This window comes from Oncorhynchus mykiss, chromosome 22 (assembly GCF_057628025.1).
Source record: "Oncorhynchus mykiss isolate SJ-2025 chromosome 22, ASM5762802v1, whole genome shotgun sequence".
Classification (NCBI taxonomy): Eukaryota; Metazoa; Chordata; class Actinopteri; order Salmoniformes; family Salmonidae; genus Oncorhynchus; species Oncorhynchus mykiss.
In genome coordinates, this window is record NC_143043.1 from 28,945,615 (window position 1) to 28,968,908 (window position 23,294).

The 23,294-nt window shown below is 42.8% G+C and overlaps 1 protein-coding gene across 2 annotated transcripts; it reads left to right on the top strand.

The window, feature by feature from the left end:
* Nucleotides 1-5,111: 5,111 nt before the first annotated feature.
* On the top strand, nucleotides 5,112-19,115 carry LOC110502002 (serine/threonine-protein kinase SIK2). 2 transcript variants are annotated; one of them, XM_021579885.3, is made up of 11 exons: nucleotides 5,112-5,439; nucleotides 6,072-6,283; nucleotides 6,486-6,602; nucleotides 10,150-10,213; nucleotides 10,381-10,542; nucleotides 10,867-10,991; nucleotides 12,113-12,236; nucleotides 12,432-12,658; nucleotides 14,438-15,131; nucleotides 15,255-15,450; nucleotides 15,561-19,115. In XM_021579885.3, the coding sequence occupies exons 2-11, from the start codon at nucleotides 6,131-6,133 to the stop codon at nucleotides 16,117-16,119; spliced, it is 2,421 nt and encodes an 806-aa protein (XP_021435560.2). In that variant the 5' UTR covers nucleotides 5,112-5,439; nucleotides 6,072-6,130; the 3' UTR covers nucleotides 16,120-19,115. The 2 variants fall into 2 exon arrangements, with proteins under 2 accessions (XP_021435560.2, XP_021435561.2); XM_021579886.3 differs by having other exon boundaries at nucleotides 5,145-5,439; nucleotides 6,114-6,283.
* Nucleotides 19,116-23,294: the final 4,179 nt, after the last annotated feature.

Genomic DNA, 23,294 nt, shown 5'->3' on the forward strand with positions numbered 1-23,294 from the left:
TGTGAAAGCAAGTTGACATTGAGATGAAAGAAAGTGGGTTTTATTAATTTACCTGATTTTCTAACCGTTGCTTTGGACAAAATCAAGACGTCAATTTTCTTGTGATATAGAAATATCTTAAATTACTGCTCAATTTGATAAAATTCTGAATTTGAGATCAATTGTGATTAATCACAGCAAATCCTGTGGTTATCTCAATTAAATTGTTAAATGTTTGACAGCGAGAAATTGATATACATTGGAAGAGAAACCCAGTGTTGGCCCTCTTTGTCTAATGGTCAAGACATTGGTTTCTTCCTTGGGTTCTTATCCCGCCACTTACAAAAGCACACATGTTGAAATTTACAAAATCACATGTGAAAACCGCTTGTCTGAGTCACATGAAAAATCCATGTAAAACTTCACACGTCTAAAATCCACTTGTCGACTCATGATTTTTTGTAAGGGTGTTGACTTCAACCAATCGCTCAAATGAATTGTATAAAGCACTTTCTACATCATCAGTTATCACAAAGTACTTATAAAGATACCCAGCCTAAAAATCTCCAAAGAGCAAGCAATGCAGATGTGGACGCACAGTGGCCATGGAAAAACTCTGAAGAAAGGCAGGAACCTAGGAAGAAACTGTCAGGGGTTCACCTAGGCGTCATTATAGGGGCTGTACCAAATGTTTGATGTATTATAATAATTGATTATGCTTATGTTGTATTAATAGAAGGGGAGGAGTTATAAGACCCCTCCCTCCTTACATTTATAGGGTCCTAGACTACAGAATAAGAATATATATATATATTCATTATAGAGGTTTAATGTTGTTTCAAAGTATTTTCTAATATCTGCCTCTCATAAAGAAACTGTCTGAGAAATGTGTGACTGTGAAGACAGAACTCTGCAGGGGAGTGTAAGAGATTAGTCAGACATTCACTATAAATCAATTTGGACATTTACTGCTAAGCTTTTAGATAACACTAAAACTCTTGTTTATATAGCTGTGTAGGTGTGGTTTTGGTCACATGAGTAGAAGGTAATGACGTAGGCAGTTACATCACAGGGGGTTGACTACAAACATGATAAAAGCAACTTGGGACCTTTTCTATTTTGCAGAACTTACTCGGAAACATGCGTGCTATGTTCCTGTTGTCAACTTCTGTCTGCAATTGCATTAATAAAGGTTTTTGAATGATTTAGTTAAAGATATTGCCTGAATGCTAATTTCACCAATGATTGACAAGGAACAAGGAACGAACCCCAACAAAATCTAGAGAGGAACCAGGCTCCGATGTGTGGCCAGTCCTCTTCTGGCTGTGCCAGGTGGAGATTACAAGAGAACATGGCCATTAAGGCCAGATTGTTCTCAAGATGTTTAAACGTTCATAGATGACCAGCAGGGTCAAATAATACTCACAGTATTATAGAGGGTGCAACAGGTCAGCACCTCAGGAGAAAATGTCAGTTGGCTGAATGTTGAAAAAGTGTGAGTGCATTTGTGCATGTGTGCATGTTGCAGCAAACCAAATGCAGAGCCACTCAGTCCACACTCTCACAATCCAATTTCTCTCTTCCTGTCCTCTCGCCTCTCTCACCTTCCTTCTTTCTCTGATACCCCCCTCCTCTACCATCTCCATCTAGGCTACATCTCTCTTATTCTCTCTCCTTCCCTCCCCACTCTACTCCTCTCTTATCTTTTTTTCTCCACCCCTCCCTCTCTCACACATCTTATTTGCTCTCTCTTTCCCTCCCCATTCACTCTTATATTATTCCCTACCCCCTGCTTTGCTCAAGTGCATGTCATTTTGTGTGTGTGTTTGTGTTTATACAATGGGTGGGTCTAGTCCTGAATGCTGATTGGTCAAAACCGCATTCCAGCCTGTGTGTATTCGACAAGTTACCACTCGCTAAATATATGACATTAAAATGCCTATTTACTCTGTTCCATCTGACTGCGCAATCTACTGTCTCATCAGCCCAGCCAAGCAATTTAGAAACTTGATCTCCACTATAAAAAGCATCTAGACATTATCTCACATTTCTTTTAGACTAACATTTAGTTTTCAACAGCCGAGATTTGTATAAACCTTACTGTCTGTCTCTCCAATATTTACAACATTGTTTCAATATTCAAATTCAATCTCCAGCTGTCCCATAGTAATGAACTTGTTGGGAGTCAGGAAGAGACAGACAGACAGGCAACGTTTCTCAGCCAGTCGAAATCATGAATCAGCTGCCATCATTTGTATGGATATACACAAAGAAATGTCAATAGAAAAAAAAGGTAATTTGAAATGAAGTGCAGCAAGTTTGCAGTCTTTCCAGCTTCAGTTTAAAGTGATTGTGCTTGCTGGGTTGCTGGCTATCTCCTCTGAACAACAGTGTCCTGACGAGTGAGCATGTTTTCTAATCCAGGCGAAATCGAGCTTGTGTGGCCTACCACTTCATGGCTCAGCCGTTATTTCTCCTAGACGTTTCTCCACTTCACAATAACAGCACTTACAGTTGACCGGGGCATCTCTAGCTGGGCAGAAATTTGATGAACTGACTTGTTGGAAAGGTGGCATCCAAGGTGGTCCCATGTTGAAAGTCACTGAGCTCTTCAGTAAGGCCATTCTACTGCCAATGTTTGTCTATGGAGATTGCATGTCTGTGTGCTAGATTTTATACACCTGTCAGCAGCGGGTGTGGCTGAAATAGCGGAATCAACTTATTTGAAGGGGTGTCCACATACTTTTGTATATATAGTGTACATGTCAATACATACACATAAAAACGTGGTCGCATGGGGGAGAGGCGTTGTGCCGTGAGGTGTTGCTTTATTTGTTTTTTTAAACCAAGTTTGAGGTTCACTTGCTCTATGTGAGATGAAAGGGAGATCCATGCAATCATGGTTCTATATAATACTGTATGTTTTCTTGAATTAGTTCTGGACATGGGGACTGTGAAGAGACCCCATGTGGCATGTATGGTGGGGTAAGTACAGTATGTCTGTCACAGCTATATTTTTAAACACATTCATATTGCTCACCAAAAGAATAATTGATGCAATCAATCTCTCCTCTGCGTTGCGCCAAGAGAGACTGACATGCATACTGTTGACATTAGCCCTCTGACTACATTGAAGGGCAAGATGTGATGCTCTGTTCTGGGCCAACTGTAGATTTTCTAGGTCCTTCTTTGCAGCACTTGACCATATCACAGAGCAATAGTCAAAATTAGATCAAACTAGAACCTGCAGGACTTGTTTGGTCAACTGCTGCACAGAAGAAATATCAGCACAGGGCAGAGAAGCACCAGATTGAACTTCACTGAGCTTTCTAGAGTTTTCTCTAACACTGTCAACATTTCCCTTTACTGTGGAAATTGTGATCGAATCAATGCAAAATTAGCCACTTTGAAAGCAAAATACTCAAACAAAACAAACTATGCAAAACTAACTATGCAAGAGATTTTGTTGTAGGCAGAGCGCATCGGAGTAGGATTCTATTGCAATGACAGGCAGGCCCATTCTCTACACAGACCGGTGCGCCATATCCAATCAGAGCTACTGTAGGCCTATATGCAAATAGACCATGGCCATACATGGATTTGTGCCATTAATTTTGAACTGGACTGTTTTACAGCATGAGCGGTCATGATTATTATAGGCTTGTTTTGAGATTAAAGCGAGAGCTGCATGTAGCCAAGTGTTCACATTTGTTCATATTCTTTGCTAGTTAGTGAGTTATTAGCTATAACTAACTTGTGGGAGTGAATGCAATGTGGGAGTGAATGCTTCCTACAAGAGCACAAACTTTGTTTGTGGGAGTCGGGTAAAGAGATTTTTTTTGTCTTAATGGGGCAGTGTTGTATTTTGAGACAGACTTGAATAAGCTAAGCTATATCCAATAGGCAATAGGCTATATCCAATAGGCAATGAGTAGCAAGCATGCTTTGTCTGATTCTCTGTAATAATGGTATGGGAATCATTTTGCATTTTATTTTGTAAAGTTGTTTCTTGCATCAAACAATACAACAGAATGTTCAGACCTTGTCTGAAGGACAAGTGGATTTCCCCAAAGTTTGCTAAGAGCTGGCAGCAAGCTGATTGATCTGCTGTTAGAACCATTAAAGGATGCTTTACCATTCTTGTGTTGCGGAATGACTTTAGCTTCCCTCCAGGTCTGAGGACAAACACTTTTCTCCAGGCTCAGATTAAAGATATGACAAACAAGACTGGCAATATTGTCCACTACCATCCTCAGTAGCTTCCCATCTAAGTTGTGTAACTTTGTGTTGTTGTTTTTGTCGCACTGCTTTGCTTTATCTTGGCCAGGTCGCAGTTGTAAATGAGAACTTGTTCTCAACTGGCCTACCTGGTTAAATAAAGGTGAAATAAATACAAAAATAAAAATTGATGGACTGCAATTATTTTTCCACCTCTCCTGTACTAACTTTGCATATTTCAAAATTACAATGTTTTTCTTTCATTATTAGCAATTTTATGCATGAATATGGTGGCTCATAGATTGTTGTTGGCATTTCATGTCTGAGTTTGCCCACTTTGCCAATGAAATAGCCATTCAAATAATTGCCAATATCAAAAGGTTTTGTGCTGAATGAGCCTTCTGATTCAATGAAAGAGTTGAATTAGTCTTTCTGCCCACAATTTCATTTAAAGTACTCCATCATACTTTATATCGTTTCTCTTAGTTCAGTAATACAGTTCCTTCTACTTTTTGTTCAGTTTAGTAATATAATTATAATATAGAATAGAATTGCATGATGTGTGCAACAACAACAAAAAGGTTCAGAACCATTTTTGGTTTAACTTTTTCCGCGGAAGTAAGGAGAGGAAAGGCAACTTGAAAGTCGAGGGAGCGCACATAAACGCCGTGATGAGCGAGTGCCAACTCAAGCTCTGCATTACATCAGCAGCTTGGGAGGAAACATCACGTGGTGACACATCTCCAGTACTGACGTCACCGTCCTCGTCTCTAAGCAACCTCTCCATCCGCACCGCGTCACCGCGCACCAAGCCGCACGGTTGCCCAGCAACTTCAGCTTTGCGCTCGCGCCCGGCCTCGCGCCCCACTCGAAGCGCTGACGCGGGTGTGACGTCATTGAAATGTTGTCAATTTGTTATGGGAGGAGGAGTTTCCCCCTTGAACACTGTGGATGTCCGCATTCCATAGGAGCTCACATGCAGACGGAGCAGGGCAGTGCAAGAGCCGATTATATGACCTGCCAAGTCACCCTGTAAATACTTCTTACTGGCACGACTGGTACACTGTGCTGTACATTTCTGTACATATTTCGTTAAAAGAAAGACAATTAAAAAGTTATATGCTGTTTTATTATACTTTTCTCGTATTTTTTTGTCGTAATATCCTTATGGAATGACTTGTACCTCTGCCTATGACAACCGATTGAAATGTGAGAGGTGTAACGTTACCGACATCCAAAACGGTAAGACACTGCAATGCTTTTATGATTGTTTGGAAAAAAACTGGCTGACAGTTCATTGTAGTTTTATAATGGAAATGTATAATGATCGTTTTTTTTAATAGTTTTTTTTAAAATTAGTCTCAGATTTAGGCAGCCTATATGCGCCTTGCTGTCATTGAACTTTTAATTTAACACATAACAATTGTGTGTTGTGTTATAAAGGCCTACATTATCCATTGACTTCTCACATTTGGGCATGTTTATAGCTTGAATCCGGCGCTTATCAAATATAATGAATAAGCTATATGTTTAGTTCAGTAGGATAATTAAATTTAGTGCAAGATTGTACAGATGTGAAGGGATGTGGTCTATATTTAATAATTTTCTGCGTCATCATGGTGCAATGCAAATGTTAATTCAGAATCTTAATTGTTGATGAGCACGAATAGGCTACGCCTAGCTAAATGTGTAGCCTAATGATTAGGACTATAATTATAACGTTATTATCATTCGTTATAATAATACACTGATAATGTAATGCATTTGATAACACACTAATAATAGGCCTACAATAATAAAAACAAAAATAATAATGTTATTACGCATAGGCTTATGTGCATTTGATATTTACAATTTTGTATTTTGCGTCGCAGATAGCCAACTACACACAATTTGAATCCTATCCTTTGGAATAGTTAATCAGTGTGGCATCATGGTGATCGTAACGGAGAGAAGCCCGGGGTCCCAGCCCAACCATACTCATGGAAGGCCTCTACAGGTCGGCTTCTACGAGATCATCCGCACACTGGGGAAAGGAAACTTCGCTGTTGTCAAACTGGCAAGGCACAAAGTCACCAAAACACAGGTTAGCATCCCTGCTCTTTCATTAACAATGCCTTCATGTCATATTTTATTCCTTTCAAAATCACACAAACATAACTCATTTGTATTATTTTTTTAATTGATAGAATCATATCAGCCTCTCAAATGGCATTTGTCCTAGATAAAGTAGACCTACATACCCGTGTGTTTACAGTTTGCTTTTTTGGTTGGTTGTCCACTGCCAGGTGGCCATAAAGATCATTGACAAGACCAGACTAAACCCATCCAACCTAGAGAAGATCTACAGAGAGGTCCAGATCATGAAGCTGCTGAACCACCCCCATATCATTAAACTCTACCAGGTGTGTGTGCTGTCTATTATAATATGGTTACATTGTTATTGGATGTGTGTGTGTGTGTGTGTGTGTTTGTGTGTGTGTGTTCTTTTGGGTGTGTTGACCTACACTGTATCCTGCATGGATACAGCTGAGTGACTGGTCCATGTGTTTGGCTACGTATCCACAGAGAGAGACACAGGCTGAGCGGGTGCTGAGGACAAACACAGGCAGAATAAACAAGAGAGGTAGAGGGAGTAGGGATGGAGGTGTGGTGGCAAGGAAGAGAGGGATGGAATTGTGGGATTAGATGGAGAGAACGTAAGGACTCAGTGTGTGTTATGATACATCAGGGTTTGTGGTATATCGTCTTGGATATCACAGCGCTGCAGCTGTACTATTGTCATGGAGTGTGTGTGTCTTCATCTTAAAGCTAGCTGCTGACTCCTAGGACACGTTGCTGTGAAACATAAGTACACATATTAATTCAATCCTTTTTGACCTCTCTTTCTCTTTGGTGAGATGATGACAGAGGGAAGGAAAGAGAATTGCTTGGGTGAGTCAGTCTCTGTAGGTCTGAGTGTCAAGCTCAATTAGCGTCTATGGTAGTCAAGTGCAATGTTTCTGTTCCTCTCGTAAAGGTGGCCCCGCCAAGCACTACTGCTGCTCGGCCCCTAATGACGCTACCACAAGTCCACTTTTTCCCTCAGCGGGCCTGACACTTTTGTGCAGATGCCCTTACACACACACACACACACACAAAGTACACACACAGCACCCAATGCGACCCCACTCGCACGCCTTGAGTGAGACAGGAAAGCCTGAGTCAGGCAAGTCATATGTTTTCCAGAGGACGATTCCTCAGTTAATCTCTATGTCAGATGAGCCACTGTGAGCAGATTAATAAAGAGGGATAGTCCCCCTAAAGAGACACAGATCTCTCTCTCTCTCTCTCTATATATATATATATATATCTATATCTCTATATATCTCTCTATATATATATTTCTATATATATCTCTATATATATACATATATATCTATACATATCTATATCTCTATATATCTCTATATATATCTCTATATCTATCTATCCCTATATATATATATATATATAATCTCTATATATCTCTATATATATCTATCTCTCTCTCTATATATATATATATATTTCTCTCTCTATATATATATATATATATATATATATATATATATTTATATATATATCTCTCTATATATACAGTATATATCTCGCTCTCTCTCTCTCTCTCTCTGTAGATCTCTCTCTCTCTATCTGTAGATCTCTCTCGCTCTCATTTCAATTTAAGGGGCTTTATGTGCATGGGAAACATATGTTTACATTACCAAAGCAAGTGAAATAAACACAAGTCTCTCTCTCTCACTCTCTCCTTCTCTCTCTGGGAAACAGTGAGGTTTGAGCATGTCAGGTGCTAGCTGTTTGATGAAGGTTAGAGCAGGTTTCTATGACCCGAGGGAAACCCTTTTCTCTTTCACACCCCATCATCTGCCCACTGAGGGGGAGGTGTAGTGCAGTGAAGGCGATCGTGTGATCCAGAGGTCACATCCTCTCCTTATCATCCTCCTCTTCCAATAACCGAAAACAGAACAGTGAATTACGAGCAGACTGTACCGCATGACTAGTTGAGGAGAGAAAGTAGCTAGAAGAGGAGAGGGGGAAAGCCTCACGAATAACACCTAAGTGTTGATCCTTGACCTTTAAATAAGCTGCAGTTTCCATCTTATGTGAACAAAATGTCCCTTTTTTCTGCATTTCTGAAGATCATCACAGCCTCTTTCTCTCTCTCTCTCTCTCTCTCTCTCTCTCTCTCTCTCTCTCTCTCTCTCTCTCTCTCTCTCTCTCTCTCGCACTCTCTCTCGATTTCTGTCTGTCTCTCTCGCTCTCTCATTCACACACTCCCCCACACACCACTCTTCAGGGGCCAGTATGAGGGCCCTTAACGTGCTTAGACTTCTTCTCTGGAAGCCTGTATGACATCAGCAGCACCTCTAGGTGAGAGGGACACAGGGTGGTTATCATCTCTCTCAGATAAAGACTATAAATTACTCCCTGTATGGGAGCCTCTGTGCCGCCATAAAAATGACTGCTGCCCAACACCTCACTGTCTCTCACAGAGTTAGAAAAGTGAAAGAGAAACTGGGTTGGGAATGAAATGAGGCTATAAAATGTGTGACATAGCTTTAGGTGTTGGTTTATTGAGTCCTGGCAGTGATGAATATCAGTCTTTTCTTCAGAAGTGGTAGTGACACAACACTTCCACAATGTTTGGTCCCCGAGGGCTCTCCTGGCCCTGGGAAGTTTCCGGGAGTTCCAGGAAGGTGCTGGGACATTGTGTCTTTCCTTCTTTTTCTTTTTGTATTTGCGGTGGTGATGGGTTCTCGGTACACAAGCTCGTCCTTTGTGTCTGAACATTTCTCTTCCTTTCCCAGAAGGAAAGAGATTTGGTTTCTGTTGAAAACTGATGACAGACAACACAGTATTAGTGGGAATACTGGTCAGTATGCTCTTGATGGTGCAGCTGTAGATCCTCAAAAGGTTCTACAGCTCCACTATCGAGAGCATCCTGACCGATTGGATCACCGACTGGTATGGCAACTACTCGTTATCTGACCATAAGGCACTACAGAGGGTAGTGCGAACGGCCCAGTACATCACTGGGGCCAAACTTCCTGCCATCCAGGACCTATATAATAGGCTGTGTCAGAGGAAAGCCCATACAATTGTCAGAGACTCCAGTCACCTAAGTTATAGACTGTTCTCTCTACTCCCGCACGGCAAGCAGTACCGGAGCGCCGAAAGGCTCCTCAACAGCTTCTACCCCCAAGCCATTAGACTGCTGAACAATTCATAAAAATCGCCACCGGATAACTTACATTGACACCCCCCTCTTGTACACTGTTGCTACTCGCTGTTTGTTTGTTACCTATACATAGTCACTTCTCCCCCACCTCTACATGTACAGATTACCTCAACTAGCCTGTACCTGCACACTGACTCGGTACTGGTGCCCCCTGTATATAGCCTCATTATTGTTATTCTTATTGTGTTACTTTTTATGACTACTTTTTATTTTAGTCTACTTGGTAAATATGTTCTTCTTCTTGAACTGCCCTGTTGGTTAAGGGCTTGTAAGTAAAGCATTTCACTGTAAAGTCTACACTTGTTGTATTCGGCGAATGTGGCAAATAAAGTTTGATTTGATTTGAATACCGGTTTTAACTATTTCTGTGTACATATCCTATAAACAAAGAGCATGCAGGAAGTGCCTGTCAGCTCTGTTATGCAACAGTGTATATCATGGAAAGTCAACGTGTGTGTGTGTGTGTGTGTGTGTGTGTGAGAATGAGAGGAAGTGTGGTCAGGGGAAAGATAAGGTGTCCAGAAAACATCCCCAGTGCCCAGTCCTGCCTCTGCTAAAACACTTACAGCAGCCTTTACAGTGGAAAGACCTCTTTCCTCACGTTATCACTGCAATTGTGCGTAGCCTACTTCTTGCTAACCTCTTTCCATTGTCTCTCTTTGTATTCCTCTTAGGTTATGGAGACTAAAGATATGCTGTATATTGTGACAGAATATGCCAAAAATGGAGAGATGTTCGGTGAGGATTCAATTCATTATCCCCTTTGTTGTAAACTGTGTTGGGCTGTTTCATTTGACATAATAAAGGGGTCAAATAGAATCAAGGTCCTCTCTTACCCAGTATTTACAGTCCTTATTTAGTTCTCTGAATCTAAACTCTCTTCTTCTCTCCCTCTTTTCCTCTAGACTACTTGACCTCAAACGGGCGCATGAGCGAGGATGAGGCACGGAAGAAGTTCTGGCAGATCCTGATGGCGGTGGACTACTGCCACAGGCACCACATCGTTCACCGTGACCTCAAGACTGAGAACCTGCTGCTGGACACCAATATGAACGTCAAACTGGCCGGTGAGTCTGTGTGGGAGATAACAGATAGCAGACTACCCTCTGTCCTTGATGGTTCCCTACTGATATTCAGACTGCTAAATGTCTCTACTAAAGAGAAGCCATGCATCACTGGGTTGGTGCTAATGAAGTGTCAACTGCCAATAATTAGAGGGTTCTTCATGGTAAAATAGTAGAATAAGAGCAGGGCTGATCTGATGCCACAAAGAACCAGTGTGACAGTCTGTCGTCAAAAAACACACACACACACACACACACACACACACGCACGCACACACACAGCAACACAAATAATCATTAGTCGATCTCTCTCTCCTTCCCATTCAGACTTTGGATTTGGAAACTTCTACAACTCAGGCGAGCCCCTGTCTACGTGGTGCGGCAGCCCCCCCTATGCAGCACCCGAGGTGTTTGAGGGGAAGGAGTACGAAGGGCCACAGTTGGATATCTGGGTAAAGGCTCACAGGGAAACCGCACACAACATGGTTACCCATGTTTTGAACGCAGGTTGGCATTTATTGTCATGAATCTTGCCTTGGAGACAGCTCTGCAGAGTGGTCACTAGCTGGCACAGCCACAGAGTCATAAGATCTGATTTTAAACCTAACATGTTGAGCACACCGACGCGTTGCGTGTGCGAGCTTTGCAAAATAAATGTAGACATACATGTTATTCAGTCATTTCAACTGCTCGCGCCCATCAATGAGGTTCTGCGTAGCCAGGCACTAAAATAGAACTCGGTTCTGTTTTTGATGTGTTGCAAGTCCCTCCTCTCCCATTTCCTCATTGGTTTTTAGGCGCATATACCCACCCACCTGGGTGATTGAAAGATGAACTGAGGTCCACACTCCAGTCCAGTTGTTGGTGGTTAATGCACCTTAAAGTTGTTTGCCAACTGCCATATAAAGTCCACAGGAGAAGAAGCCTGAAGGAGGAGAGATTACTAGACACTAACTAGGTTTCCCCTTTTATCTGTGGATGAATTGTCAGAGTAGAGAACACATGATTTTGTGTAACTCAAAATGGGTAAATATTCTACAAATATCTTTAAAAAAAAGGACCTTGTGTATTTCAGGTACAATAACAACCTAATGTTTATTTCCCAGGACAAATGAGCTAGCTATAGCAAGCTAGCTAGCTAAATGTTTCATGTGTTTCGACCTGCTTCAGAGTACGTTTTCATATTTCAACCTGCGTGTCCTGATTGCATCTGGTGTGGATGGACAAAATCAACATGCGTGTGATGGTGGACTCACCCGCGTGCCCGGTCTAGTCAGCATGTAACCCTACCCTTAACCTTAACCACACTGCTAATCCTAATGCCTAACCCTAATCATAAATAAAGACCAAAAAGCTATTTTTAGTTTTCATACATGTTTTATGCTTTTGCCAATTTTGACTTTGCAGCTGGCCTATCTAGCTGAAATCGCTCAGTTCTGCCACCAGGGCAAGATTCATGACAATAAACAAAGCGTTTTGAAACCAAGTTCTACTCTTTTCATGTAAAATGAATGAAAACAGAAGTAATGGGAGAGACCATTTGTTGACGTTCTCCTGGTCTATCTCTCTACAGAGTTTGGGTGTGGTTCTGTACGTTCTCGTGTGCGGATCCCTTCCGTTCGACGGGCCCAGCCTTCCCGCCCTCAGACAGAGAGTCACAGAGGGGCGCTTCAGAATCCCCTTCTACATGTCTCAAGGTATGCATCACCATGGCAACAACACAGTGACATATGTCATAGTGTAATTGGGATTGATAAATTTACTGATGAAATGGCTGGTTTATATTAAATTAAATCACATGCTCTAGCATCGGAGAATGACCTTGCTTTCCCTTCTACCTCCCTCCTTCCATCCTCCCTCTCTCTCCCTCCCTACCACTCTTTTCCCCCCAGACTGTGAGAACCTGATCCGTAAGATGTTGGTGGTGGACCCAACCAAGAGGATCAGCGTGGCCCAGATCAAGCAGCACCGCTGGATGCTGGCTGACCCCACAGCTCCTAACCAGACCCTCAGTATGGCACTGCCTCTCACAGACTACAACTCCAACCTGGGGGACTACAGCGAGCCCGTCCTGGGCATCATGCAAAGCCTGGGCATCGACCGCCAGAGGACCATCGAGGTGAGTGGCAGATTGGTTGATTGGTGTTATCGTCATGGAAGGAGGATTAGAGGAGGGTAAGGAGTGAGGGGAGCTGTGTTGTTATATAGATTACAGGTTATAGGTTATATCGTCGTTTATACAGAGTATCACTAGTGTCCTAGAAATACAGTATTTGAAGTACACTGTAGAGACAGCTAATGGGGTTCGGTACTGGGTTGAAAGTTGTGGGGCAGTGAGACAGTTAGTAATGTCTGGCAGTAGAGTAGGTGGTATGTTATGCTGCCTCCCAGGCAGGCACCACAGTCAAACCCACCCTGGATCCCTGTACGCCTGGTGGGCTTACTACTCGTTTTGTAGGGAGAATTAGGGGGATAACTGACATCGGCTTTTAGAGGCTGACACTGAGCTGAGGAGACAAGCTCCAAAAGCAGGCTCTCAGTAGATCAGACTGAGTGAGTGCAGAGTGATGGGCGCAGAGCGTGTGTGTCCGTGTGCGTTTCCTGTCTGACAGAAATAGAGAGCGAGAGAAACAGTCCTTTATTATGACACCCTTTGAACCAAAATGGCTGACTAACATGTCCTTGCAGCTGTGTTGGAATACTCATACTAGCCACACTAACCGTGTTATTTGTGACGTAAATTAAGTATATAGTATGCATATTGGTCATAGTAGGGATATAGTTAGTATTCCAAAAGTTATCGGATGTCGTACTACATTCGCCTAAATATGAAGTATACGAGCAGTGGACACTACTTCCGTGCTTTTAGGGCCCATAATGCAATTCTTCAGAAATTGGTTTTCAGATTTGAAGAAAATGTCAGATAATATGCAGCCGGAGTCCAACGAGAGCGGATACAAATTCATTGCTTTAACTAATTATGACAAATGTTAAGATACCTTACATGTTATGTTGGCTGACAATTTCTTAGCTACGCTATCCTTATGAACTGCATAGCATATCATTACAGCAGTATGTACCGGTATGTTAGCTAGCTAGCTAACGTTTTTTGGCTACTAATACATTGAACTTGCCAGTATATTAACTATATGCTATTTAACTAACTACCCAACGTTTATTAACTTGAATATTCCCGTTGTTCTTAGTGGTATAGTCGCTGTGCGTTCTTAATGGACATTCAGGTGCATTCGTAAATTCTCTCTGGCTATCTACTCTGATTTCAGAGCACTCTCCTCTGAGTGTACCTGTGCCAGAGCGCAGAATAACTGATGAATTTATGAACACTCAACACCTGTTGAATATGGCCAGTGTCAGTAAACATCGGTAAATAATCATAATTAAATTGTTGCCAGCAACACATTTACAGTCACCAATACTCTGGATAACATGAAAACATCCCAACCAGTTCTGCTAGGGAGAGTAAAATGGTCAGAGTGAGGTGTTCTCTCATTTGTGTCTGGAAGTAGCTAGCAAGTTAGTATCAACCCTACTCCTCGGCCAGAGCGTCCAGTGAAACTGCCTGGCATTTACAAATGAACGATCAGACAACGCTCTGAGTGCACTCTGGTACTCCAAATTGAATTTAATAACACACCCGAAGTCGTAAAATGTCTAGCTAGTAATTTGTTATGCTCACAAGCTAGCAAGAGGTTGCATAGCAACAGCATACATTTCTGATAGACAGGCAAGGCGCTAGTAAGCTCAGAAAGAATAGCGTTAGTTTACAGTATACTAAAATGAACTAATAGTACATAGTATGTAGTATATACTCATTAAGTATGTAGTATACAGTATGTTAGTATGAGTATTCAAACACAGCTCTTGTCTTTTCCCCCAGTCTCTGCTGAGCAGCAGCTACAACCACTTCTCAGCCATCTACTATCTGTTGTTGGAGAGGGACAGGGAGCACCGGGCCTTGCAGCTCAGTCGCCAGTGTGGACCCTGGACCCAGAAACCCAGGGACACCTCTGACTCCGGTACCCCAGAGGTCATCATGGAGGACAGCTTCAGAACTTCGGCCTACCCCATTCAGTGCAAGACCACCCCTCCCATGCAACCGGAGATGGAATATGACCACGGTGCATTGTTCCAACGTGTGGCGTTCCCGGTGGAAGCCAGTCTGAACCGACTGCTGTGTAACCGCTCCATCTCCCCCAACAGCCTGCTGGAGACCAGCATCAGTGAGGAGGTCACACACACCTGCTCATCCCTCGTCCTGCCCACCACCACCTCCCGGCGACACACCCTGGCCGAGGTCTCCCCTCACTTCTACCAGTGCAACCCCCCCTGCATCGTGGTCAGCCTCTCCGATGGTGCATCGTCTGACAGCTGTTTGAAGTCCTTGTCCACTCCCAACCCTGCCCTGCACCCTCCTGTGGGGGGGCTGTCAGCCATGCCAGCCTCTGGGACTGGCCCCAGGGCGCTGGTCTCTGCCGGTACCCATCTGGCCCTCTCCTCTCATCTCCTCCCCCAGGCCCAAGCTTCCAGCTTCCAGGAGGGCCGCAGAGCCTCTGACACCTCCCTAACACAAGGTATGGGGGATGTTAGTTTATAACCATTACATACAGTATGTATCATTCACATCATCATCACTACAAGGAAATGTATCAGGCCCAACAGAATTTAACCCATCCCCTCTCTGTGCGCCTCCCCAGGTCTGAAAGCCTTCCGCCAACAGCTGAGGAAGAACACTCGCACTAAGGGTCTTCTGGGTCTGAATAAGATCAATGGTCTGGCAAGGCAGATCTGCCCTCTGACCTCCGACCACAGTAGCCGTGGCAGCCGGGGATCAATAGGTCCCACCATCAATGAGCACCGCAGCATGCTAGAGGAAGTTCTGCAACAGCAAAGGTAAGATGGAGACACACACAGAGACACACACACCTGCACATAAATATAATCACAACCACATAGTCACAGTAAGTGAAATTCGAACCCCTCCTCTCCGTCTCTATTTACAGAATGCTCCAGATCCAGCACCAGCCCCAGGCTCCTCAGTCAGCATCTACCCAGAACCCTCTGCTCTTCCTGTCCCAGCAGCAGCCCCCCTCCCCCACATCCGTTTATGCCACCTCAACCCTGTTTGACACCTCCGCCTCCTCCCTCCCCCAGGGGGAACATCAACACCCCCTTTCCCCACACAAGAGTCTCCTGGCTCTCCAGCACGCCTTCTGGCAGCAGCCTTTGGAGTCATCTTCCTCCTCCTATGGCTCCTCTTCCTCCTGCTCCTCATCATCATCCTCCTACTGCGCCTCCTCTACCTTCCTCTCCCCTGTGGCCTCCGCTGCTTACCTCCTCGAGGCTCGCCTTCACATCAGCCAGCAACCCAGCCTCCATCCCCAGACCAACCTACACTACCAACCCCAGGCCCAGGCCCAGAACCAGGCCTTCACCCAGGGCCCCTTACCCCTTGTGGCCAGGCAGGGGATGTGGAGCCTGGATTCAGCCTCCGGAAAAGAGTCAGAGATGCAGGAGCTGAGCCTGGGTGGGCAGCTGAGCAGCTGTGTGATGGTGAAGTAATGGAAAAAAAGAAAGGAGAAACAGGAAACAACAAATTCCTACTAGACCAGAGTACTTGCTCCGTATGGCAACCAGAGTAAAAATGTCATGGTGATGTCATCACTGATGGACAGGAAGGGTGAGCACTTTTTGACAGTGGGAACAGAACTTTGAGCTGTGGAGTTGCTCACAGATCATCAGATGATGAGAAGATGATAGGACAACCGAACAAATTGTCCTAAGTGTGAAAAGAGAACTATTGGGGAGAGCTAAATGAAAAACTGAGCATAGAGTGGACAGATAAAAAAAGAAATGATGAAAGTGACAAATCTAGATGATTCTGTTGAACAACATACAAACACTCACATCTAGGTGTGTGTAGCTGTGTGTGATCACATAAGCTGACAATTAAGCAATAACAAAACTCTGGAGAGGTGAGTCTTGAGTTCTTGTCGGATCCCCAGAGAAGCAATAAAGGTCTGGGACCACCTCAACGCAACACTGTACCTGTCCTTTCTCCCTAATAGGGACCCCAACTCACCCATCTCCTTTTCTGGAGGGGTGTGTGAAGGACTCATCTTGAAAAGACAATGAGGAGTGGTATCAATGAACCAGACGAGGTAATGTAAGAACTATTTCAACAGTTTTTTCCGTTTTTTTGAGGATCTAGTCTTCCTGATTTAGTTTTTTGATGCTTTTTCAGTTTTGCTCAGAGACTTGTATTACATGTCATTGTTTTTTACTTTATTTTTGTTTTTACTTAATTTGCCTTTTGGAGAAGTTATTACTTTGTGGCAATCCTACAAGCATGCAGTATCACAACAATTTTCATCTTCAAACTTTCTTTGAACACAATGCTACAGTGATTTGACAAACTGTGATTTATTTGTGCAAGATTCTAGCTGAGCTAATGCTGCTTTTACCTCAGAAGAAGATAAAAACCTGGTAATTCTTGATCAGCCAAAACTGAATAAAAAATATACTTGCTGAGTGTCTAAAACACAATAGGTATTGCTATTAGCAAGCAGTGTGTGTGTGTGTGTGTGTGTGTGTGTGTGTGTGTGTGTGTGTGTGTGTGTGTGTGTGTGTGTGTGTGTGTGTGTGTGTGTGTGTGTGTGTGTGTGTGTGTGTGTGTGTGTGTGTGTGTGTGTGTGTGTGTGTGTGTGTGTGTGTGTGTGTGTGTGCGTGCCTTACAAAAAGGTTGATTTCAGTTTATAATTTATATTTATATATGGTTACTTTCTAATCATATTGTCTCTGTTGTTATGTCCTTTTGGTGAGGAATCCTCAATCATGCTATTCTGCTGTTACCTTCTCAGGTAACCAAGTCACAAAAATGTGGAAACGTTGTCTAAACTTAAGATCCTGAAGACCTACAGTATAAGCATGATGTCATTCCCTATCAGAGGAAAACAAGGCTTTAACAACTTTACTTCCCACTTGATGTATAGGCTGTGTGTAGGCTATATGCTGTACTGCTTTCACATAGCCGGAACAAAGACTTTGGGACTATAATGCAATATTTCACATTGAAATGCAGAGGAAATGAGAAATGAAGATCTGACAGGATTGTACATTACCTGCCTGCTGGCATTTATTCGATTTCCTTGTTTTTATTAGTACATTTTTTCATTTGTGTATGATTGTAAGAGGTTTTAAAACCTTTGTAGGGCGCTAGCTGAGTAGATCAGGAACCTGAACGCTTCTGTTTTTTTGAACATGAACATAGATATGAATAGATGTAAAAGAAAGGACCCAAACCATTTCACAGTGCTTTTCCTCTTGACGTCACAGTGCTTTTCCTCTTGACGTCACAGTGCTTTTCCTCTTGACGTCACAGTGCTTTTCCTCTTGACGTCACAGTGCTTTTCCTCTTGACGTCACAGTGCTTTTCCTCTTGACGTCACAGTGCTTTTCCTCTTGACGTCACAGTGCTTTTCCTCTTGACGTCACAGTGCTTTGACGTCACAGTGCTTTTCCTCTTGACGTCACAGTTGCCTCTGCCATTGTACAATGGCAGAACTAGAGATAAGCCAAATAGAGAGCAGAGTAAGAAGCCCTACTTACTTTCCAGCAACTCAAAATGCTAGCTAGCTAGTGCATTCATGGTGTACTCTGTGTGGCTCCTGCTATGAGCAAGCTGCTTCTGCCACAAGATGCGAATGTGTTGAAAATTCCCCTAGCAGTTGGGTTCCAGGACCATGACTGTATTTGTTTTTTCTAAGAAAATAAGAAAATAAATGGAAAACAATTTGTAGCACTACAATTTTTTTTGCTGCAATGTGTGTTTTTCAATGGATTGGCCGTAGGAGGTCGCTAGCTAGAGGTTAATACAACGCACTTGGGTGTATGTGTTAGGCCTATTTATTTTTAGAGAATGTGTTTGAAACAACAGCGTTTACTTCAGCTGTTTACACCATGATAGCAGTGCACCTTTGTTATTTTGGTTAGTTTGACCATATCTGTGAAGGTGTCTTCTTTTGAACAACATGTTGAAGGGGAAAAGTGTTGGAAGCCTGAAGCTTAAAAGTGGTTTGATTGATTTCTCTCTGAAATAAGCAGTGTTAATATTTCTAAATTACATTATATTTTGCTTGATTACACTCACCAACAGTGCTTGTGCCTTCTTCAGAACAAACCCCCTATGGTCAGAGTAACCCTTTTTTTGTCCAATCAGCACAAAGAGAAAACAGGTGGGCCCATAAAACCCAGATTTGCTACTTTTTCTGTATTGAAGAAAAAAATACTGCATTTCACTTTACAATGAATATATCTCATTTCTGAAATATGTTTAGTTTCTCCTGTTGGTTCAGAAAACGCTTCACAAACTTAGTTTGACCAAACGACGCAGATCTGTAAGATGTCCTTTTTGGTAAAATGTTGGATATGAAGAAATATGCGTTATGATTTTCCTGATTTTGTACTTGACTGTGTGTGTTTGTATGAATGTTATATGAAAACAAAGATTGTTTATTTGTGTGGCTAATTTATTTGATTAAAACATGAATAAACATGAATTCCAGTTGTTGGTCGTAATTCTGTGTAAATGTCTTAAGCCCTGTTTATACCTGTTTCTAACGTGCATGCTTCGCCCTAATCTTGTCCAACAATCTGATTTTGCCCACATTTTTAGACAGTGTAGAAGATTAAAGGAAGCATTGTGATCTGACTGTGATCAGATCTTCCTGACAACCTCCTGAGGTAGTCAGACACTTAGACGGACTCGTCCCAGTGAAACCATTTAAATCATCATTATCCCGCCGTCTAAAACCATTGACGTGTGATATATAACCTTAACCCAATTCGCCATTGACTAATGGCATCAAATATATGTCTTAAAATAAAATATTATTATTTTGAAACCATATCTGTCAAATAATTTGCATACAGGAAGGGACCAGGACATCCGATCACAATGCGGATAAAGTGGACAGATAAGAAACGCATTTTACTACCATGTGTGGATGCAACAGCTACAATGTGGGCACAATCAGAATGTGGATAAGGATGTATGTAAACAAGGCTTTAGTCATATGATAATACATGCTAATATGTCTTAATCAAAAGTAGGTTGACTAACAACCACTATAGTTGATGTTATATCAAAATGGATGACATGGAAAGCTGAAGCTGAAAATATTCCCTTGAAAACTACTTCAACGTTTTTAACGCCATACTTAGAAGGCCAGACAAGGAATCACATTGTCCCCTTCCCCCTGGTGATGACGCACATTGATGATGCTCTAGTTCGCTGTGATGACGCGATGACTGGGAAAAATCGACTGGGAAAAACTGATTTGAACGGTCATCCAACTTGGAATTCCAACTCGGGAACTCAGGCCTCTTTCTAGAGCTCCGACTTTCCATCCTGAAGATCACTGACGTCATTTCTTTTTCAGAGTTCCCGGTTGTTTTGAACGTGACATATTACTCATAAGGCAGCAGGCAGTGACAGACGGCTGATGGCTGACATGGACCCATGTGTGAGAGGGATGGAGGCAACACGACAGTGGGCTAACCAACCATGATTCCATCTTATTAGATCGAACTTTTAAAATTGTTTAACTTCAATAAAGCTTACAGAACTGTATGAGTTCCCTAAGCCTTTGTAAATGCCATTGTTGGGATACATTATCTTTTTTTATTTAACTAGCCAAGTCAGTTAAGAACAAATTCTAATTTTCAATGACAGCCTAGGAACAGTGGGTTAACTACCTTGTTCAGGGGCAGAACGACAGATTTTTACCTTGTCAGTTCAGGGATTTGTTCTTGCAACCTTCCAGTTACTAGTCCAACATTCTAACCACTAGGCTACCTGCCACCCCACATTAAGGTGGCATACCTTATTATGCCTTATTATATATATATAGCGTGTAATAAATACACTTAATATTATAGAAGAATGTGTCAAATGCAAAAATCATTAAGGAACATTTTAATTTTAAGTATGTAAACTTAACTCTCACGGGTGGCCAATAAGATTTAGCTGAAAGCCTTGCTCCTAATAAGCCAAGCCTCCTGAAAATAGCCTAAGGATTACATTCATAAAGACCCAGCTGCAAGGTCAACCCAACCAATTAACCCATGTTTGGGTAATCCCAACAACCTAACTTGTTGGGTTAGTCACGCAACCCAGACAGACAACCAGAAGATTCTGCGGGAGGCCAGTGTAGGATGAAAGCATCCCTCCAAATCACACTGGTTAGAGAGATGGGAGGAGAGCTATCAATGCTATGTTCCTCACTGAGCTCCCCTACAACCCAATGGGACATATTGAGCATGTTCCCAATGTGTCTGGGTGTGTGCGTGTCTGTGTGTGTGTGATAGTAATGCTGTTTAATAGCGATCAGGCCACCCTACAAACACATCCATCACCATCCAGCCGCCTGCTGTGGACATGACCTTGTAATGACTAATGAGCTCGCAGTTGCACAGTGTCACAACACTGCACATTGATGTGCTGATTTATTGTGGCGGTCTGTGTGTGTGTGCGTGTGTGCGTGCGTGCACAGTATGTGTTTTTAGTTCTCACTGCAGGGAGGGACACTGCAGGGAGGGACATGACTACCACAGAAACAGCTCTTCTGGTCCATCAACCACAGGACACAGTACTGACAGGCAGATAGACAGGGTGCCAGTTGCCATTTCCCTAATTCCCCCCCCCCCCCCCCCCTCAAGTAGAAAGAGGATAAAACAATATTTTGAGAAGAGATGTCTGAGAATATGTGTGTCTGAGCCGCCTTGCCTCAGAGCCATATACGAAACATGCTATATCTATTTCGGCGCACCTCCAAGACGTACAGTATGTGCTAATAGTCTAGTAGACAGAAACAAAAGCAGGGAAGTTGGTTAAGGAGGATGGGTGAATACCGCCACCATCTAGCAATCCCTAGGTTGTGTGTCAAGTCTCGTCTGTGACAAATGTAGCATTTTAGCTAACCCTATTCTAACCTTAACCAAATTCACTTAACCTGCTATGGGATGGAGAGAGACAGAAAGAGAGAGAGAGAGAGAAATGGCCCAATGGTTGCTTCAGAGGAAATTCCCAGCCTGATAGTTTGGACTCAGATGAACCTTGCAAAGCATTCTGGGATCTGGGACCTCAGGTCTACACTCTTAAGTGTAAAGAGCTCTTAGACAGACTCGTCTCTCCTTACCACCTTATCTCCTTACACACCACACAACACACACCACACACACACAGAATAAGTGAGATTTCTTGAGGTTCCAGACACAACCTGCCATAGAAGTTTCCCAGTACTCTCAATAAGTAACTATGTTATCACCATGAACGCACACAGAGGAATGTTATTTTACAGTTTCCTTGTGTGAAAGCAGAAGAGAGGGGAGGAGGTGAAGACAGAGGAGGAGATTAAGAGGTTAGCCGCTTCTCTGGTCAAATGACTCAAATGTTACAAAACACAATCTAAAGAGAGATACATGAATGATTCATACCAAGAACAAGAGACAAGAGACGAGCCTGCATGCAGGCCAATATCTGTACATAGCCTCAGCCTGGTGCCGAGCTTGCCGCAGGACACACAATGGGAGTTCAACAAGGATAGTTTACACGTACCCCCGCAGTCAGATAAGCAGCCTTTAATGATTGAGTGTGTATGAGTTCACACGCACATTTGCGTCATTGCTCAGAATCAAATTATCCGGCTGGGGTAGTGTGAATACCAGAGGATTTGTGGACGTTTTGGGTTAAGTGGAGGAAACAGGCTGAAAGAACATTCTGTTCAATTCACAAAACTGCAAACTACCAAAGGGACAAACACATAGAACAAACACCACACAATACAATGCAGCAATACAATACAGTACAACACAGCAACATAATACAATACACCATCCCCGAGCCTAAGAGAGAGCTATTGAAACATTGTATATTCTCCAGAAGTGTGCATTATGCTAGGGCTTCACCAACGCAAATATGTGCAAACTGAAACTCAGCGCAAGAGTTATGAGTTCAGTTTTGGAGACTTTTACATAACACCTTGGCTTGTTCTTTGTTCAGCATGGGGGAGTGACAAAGATAAGTAACTGCACTATGCAACCCGTTTTCACACATTCTCGTGCCACACCTACTGTAGGACAAGTGCATGCTGCATAGTTATCTACGTTACATTTGCGCCAAAATAACCAGGCGACTCTTTACACTTTCAGACGCATTGTTGTGTCCATCGTTATATATATAGAACTGATACTCTGAGGTGACATGGTGCTGTATCCATGGTCATGCCAACCAGATCTTTGGCTTTGAACTGAGCTTTGAACTGAACTGTCAGAGTACACTTGAGAGAAAGAGAGACTGAGCGGTAGAGAGAAAGGGACTCAGAGAGCGAGTGCCACACACACACCCCCCTGGGTCAGCTGTGAGATGGATGACGCACATTGGGCTCTGTTAATATTGTAAAGGAGGCTCTGGCGTCTGTATGAGCATTCCATTACAGACCTCTCACACTGAGTTCACTAAGCAGCTGTGTGCTGAATTAGCACTCTCTCTATATACCATTATTTCCCTCTACCACTCTCTCTCTCTCATCTCTCTCATCTCTACCATCTCTTTTTTCCTCTCCCTGTTTTTTCTCTCTGTTCTCTCCCTCCCCCTTTCTTTCTGTATCGCTCCACTTCTCTCTTTATTACATTTTTGCCCCCCCCTTTTATTATCCCTTTTTTCAACCCTTATCGCA

Bases quoted from the DNA above. Each gene is read 5' to 3' on its own strand.
- LOC110502002 (XM_021579886.3), top strand. From the start codon at position 5,370: ATGACTTGTACCTCTGCCTATGACAACCGATTGAAATGTGAGAGGTGT. The intron at 10,214-10,380 runs GTGAGGATTCAA...CTTTTCCTCTAG, and splicing joins CAAAAATGGAGAGATGTTCG to ACTACTTGACCTCAAACGGG. The intron at 10,543-10,866 runs GTGAGTCTGTGT...CTTCCCATTCAG, and splicing joins TATGAACGTCAAACTGGCCG to ACTTTGGATTTGGAAACTTC.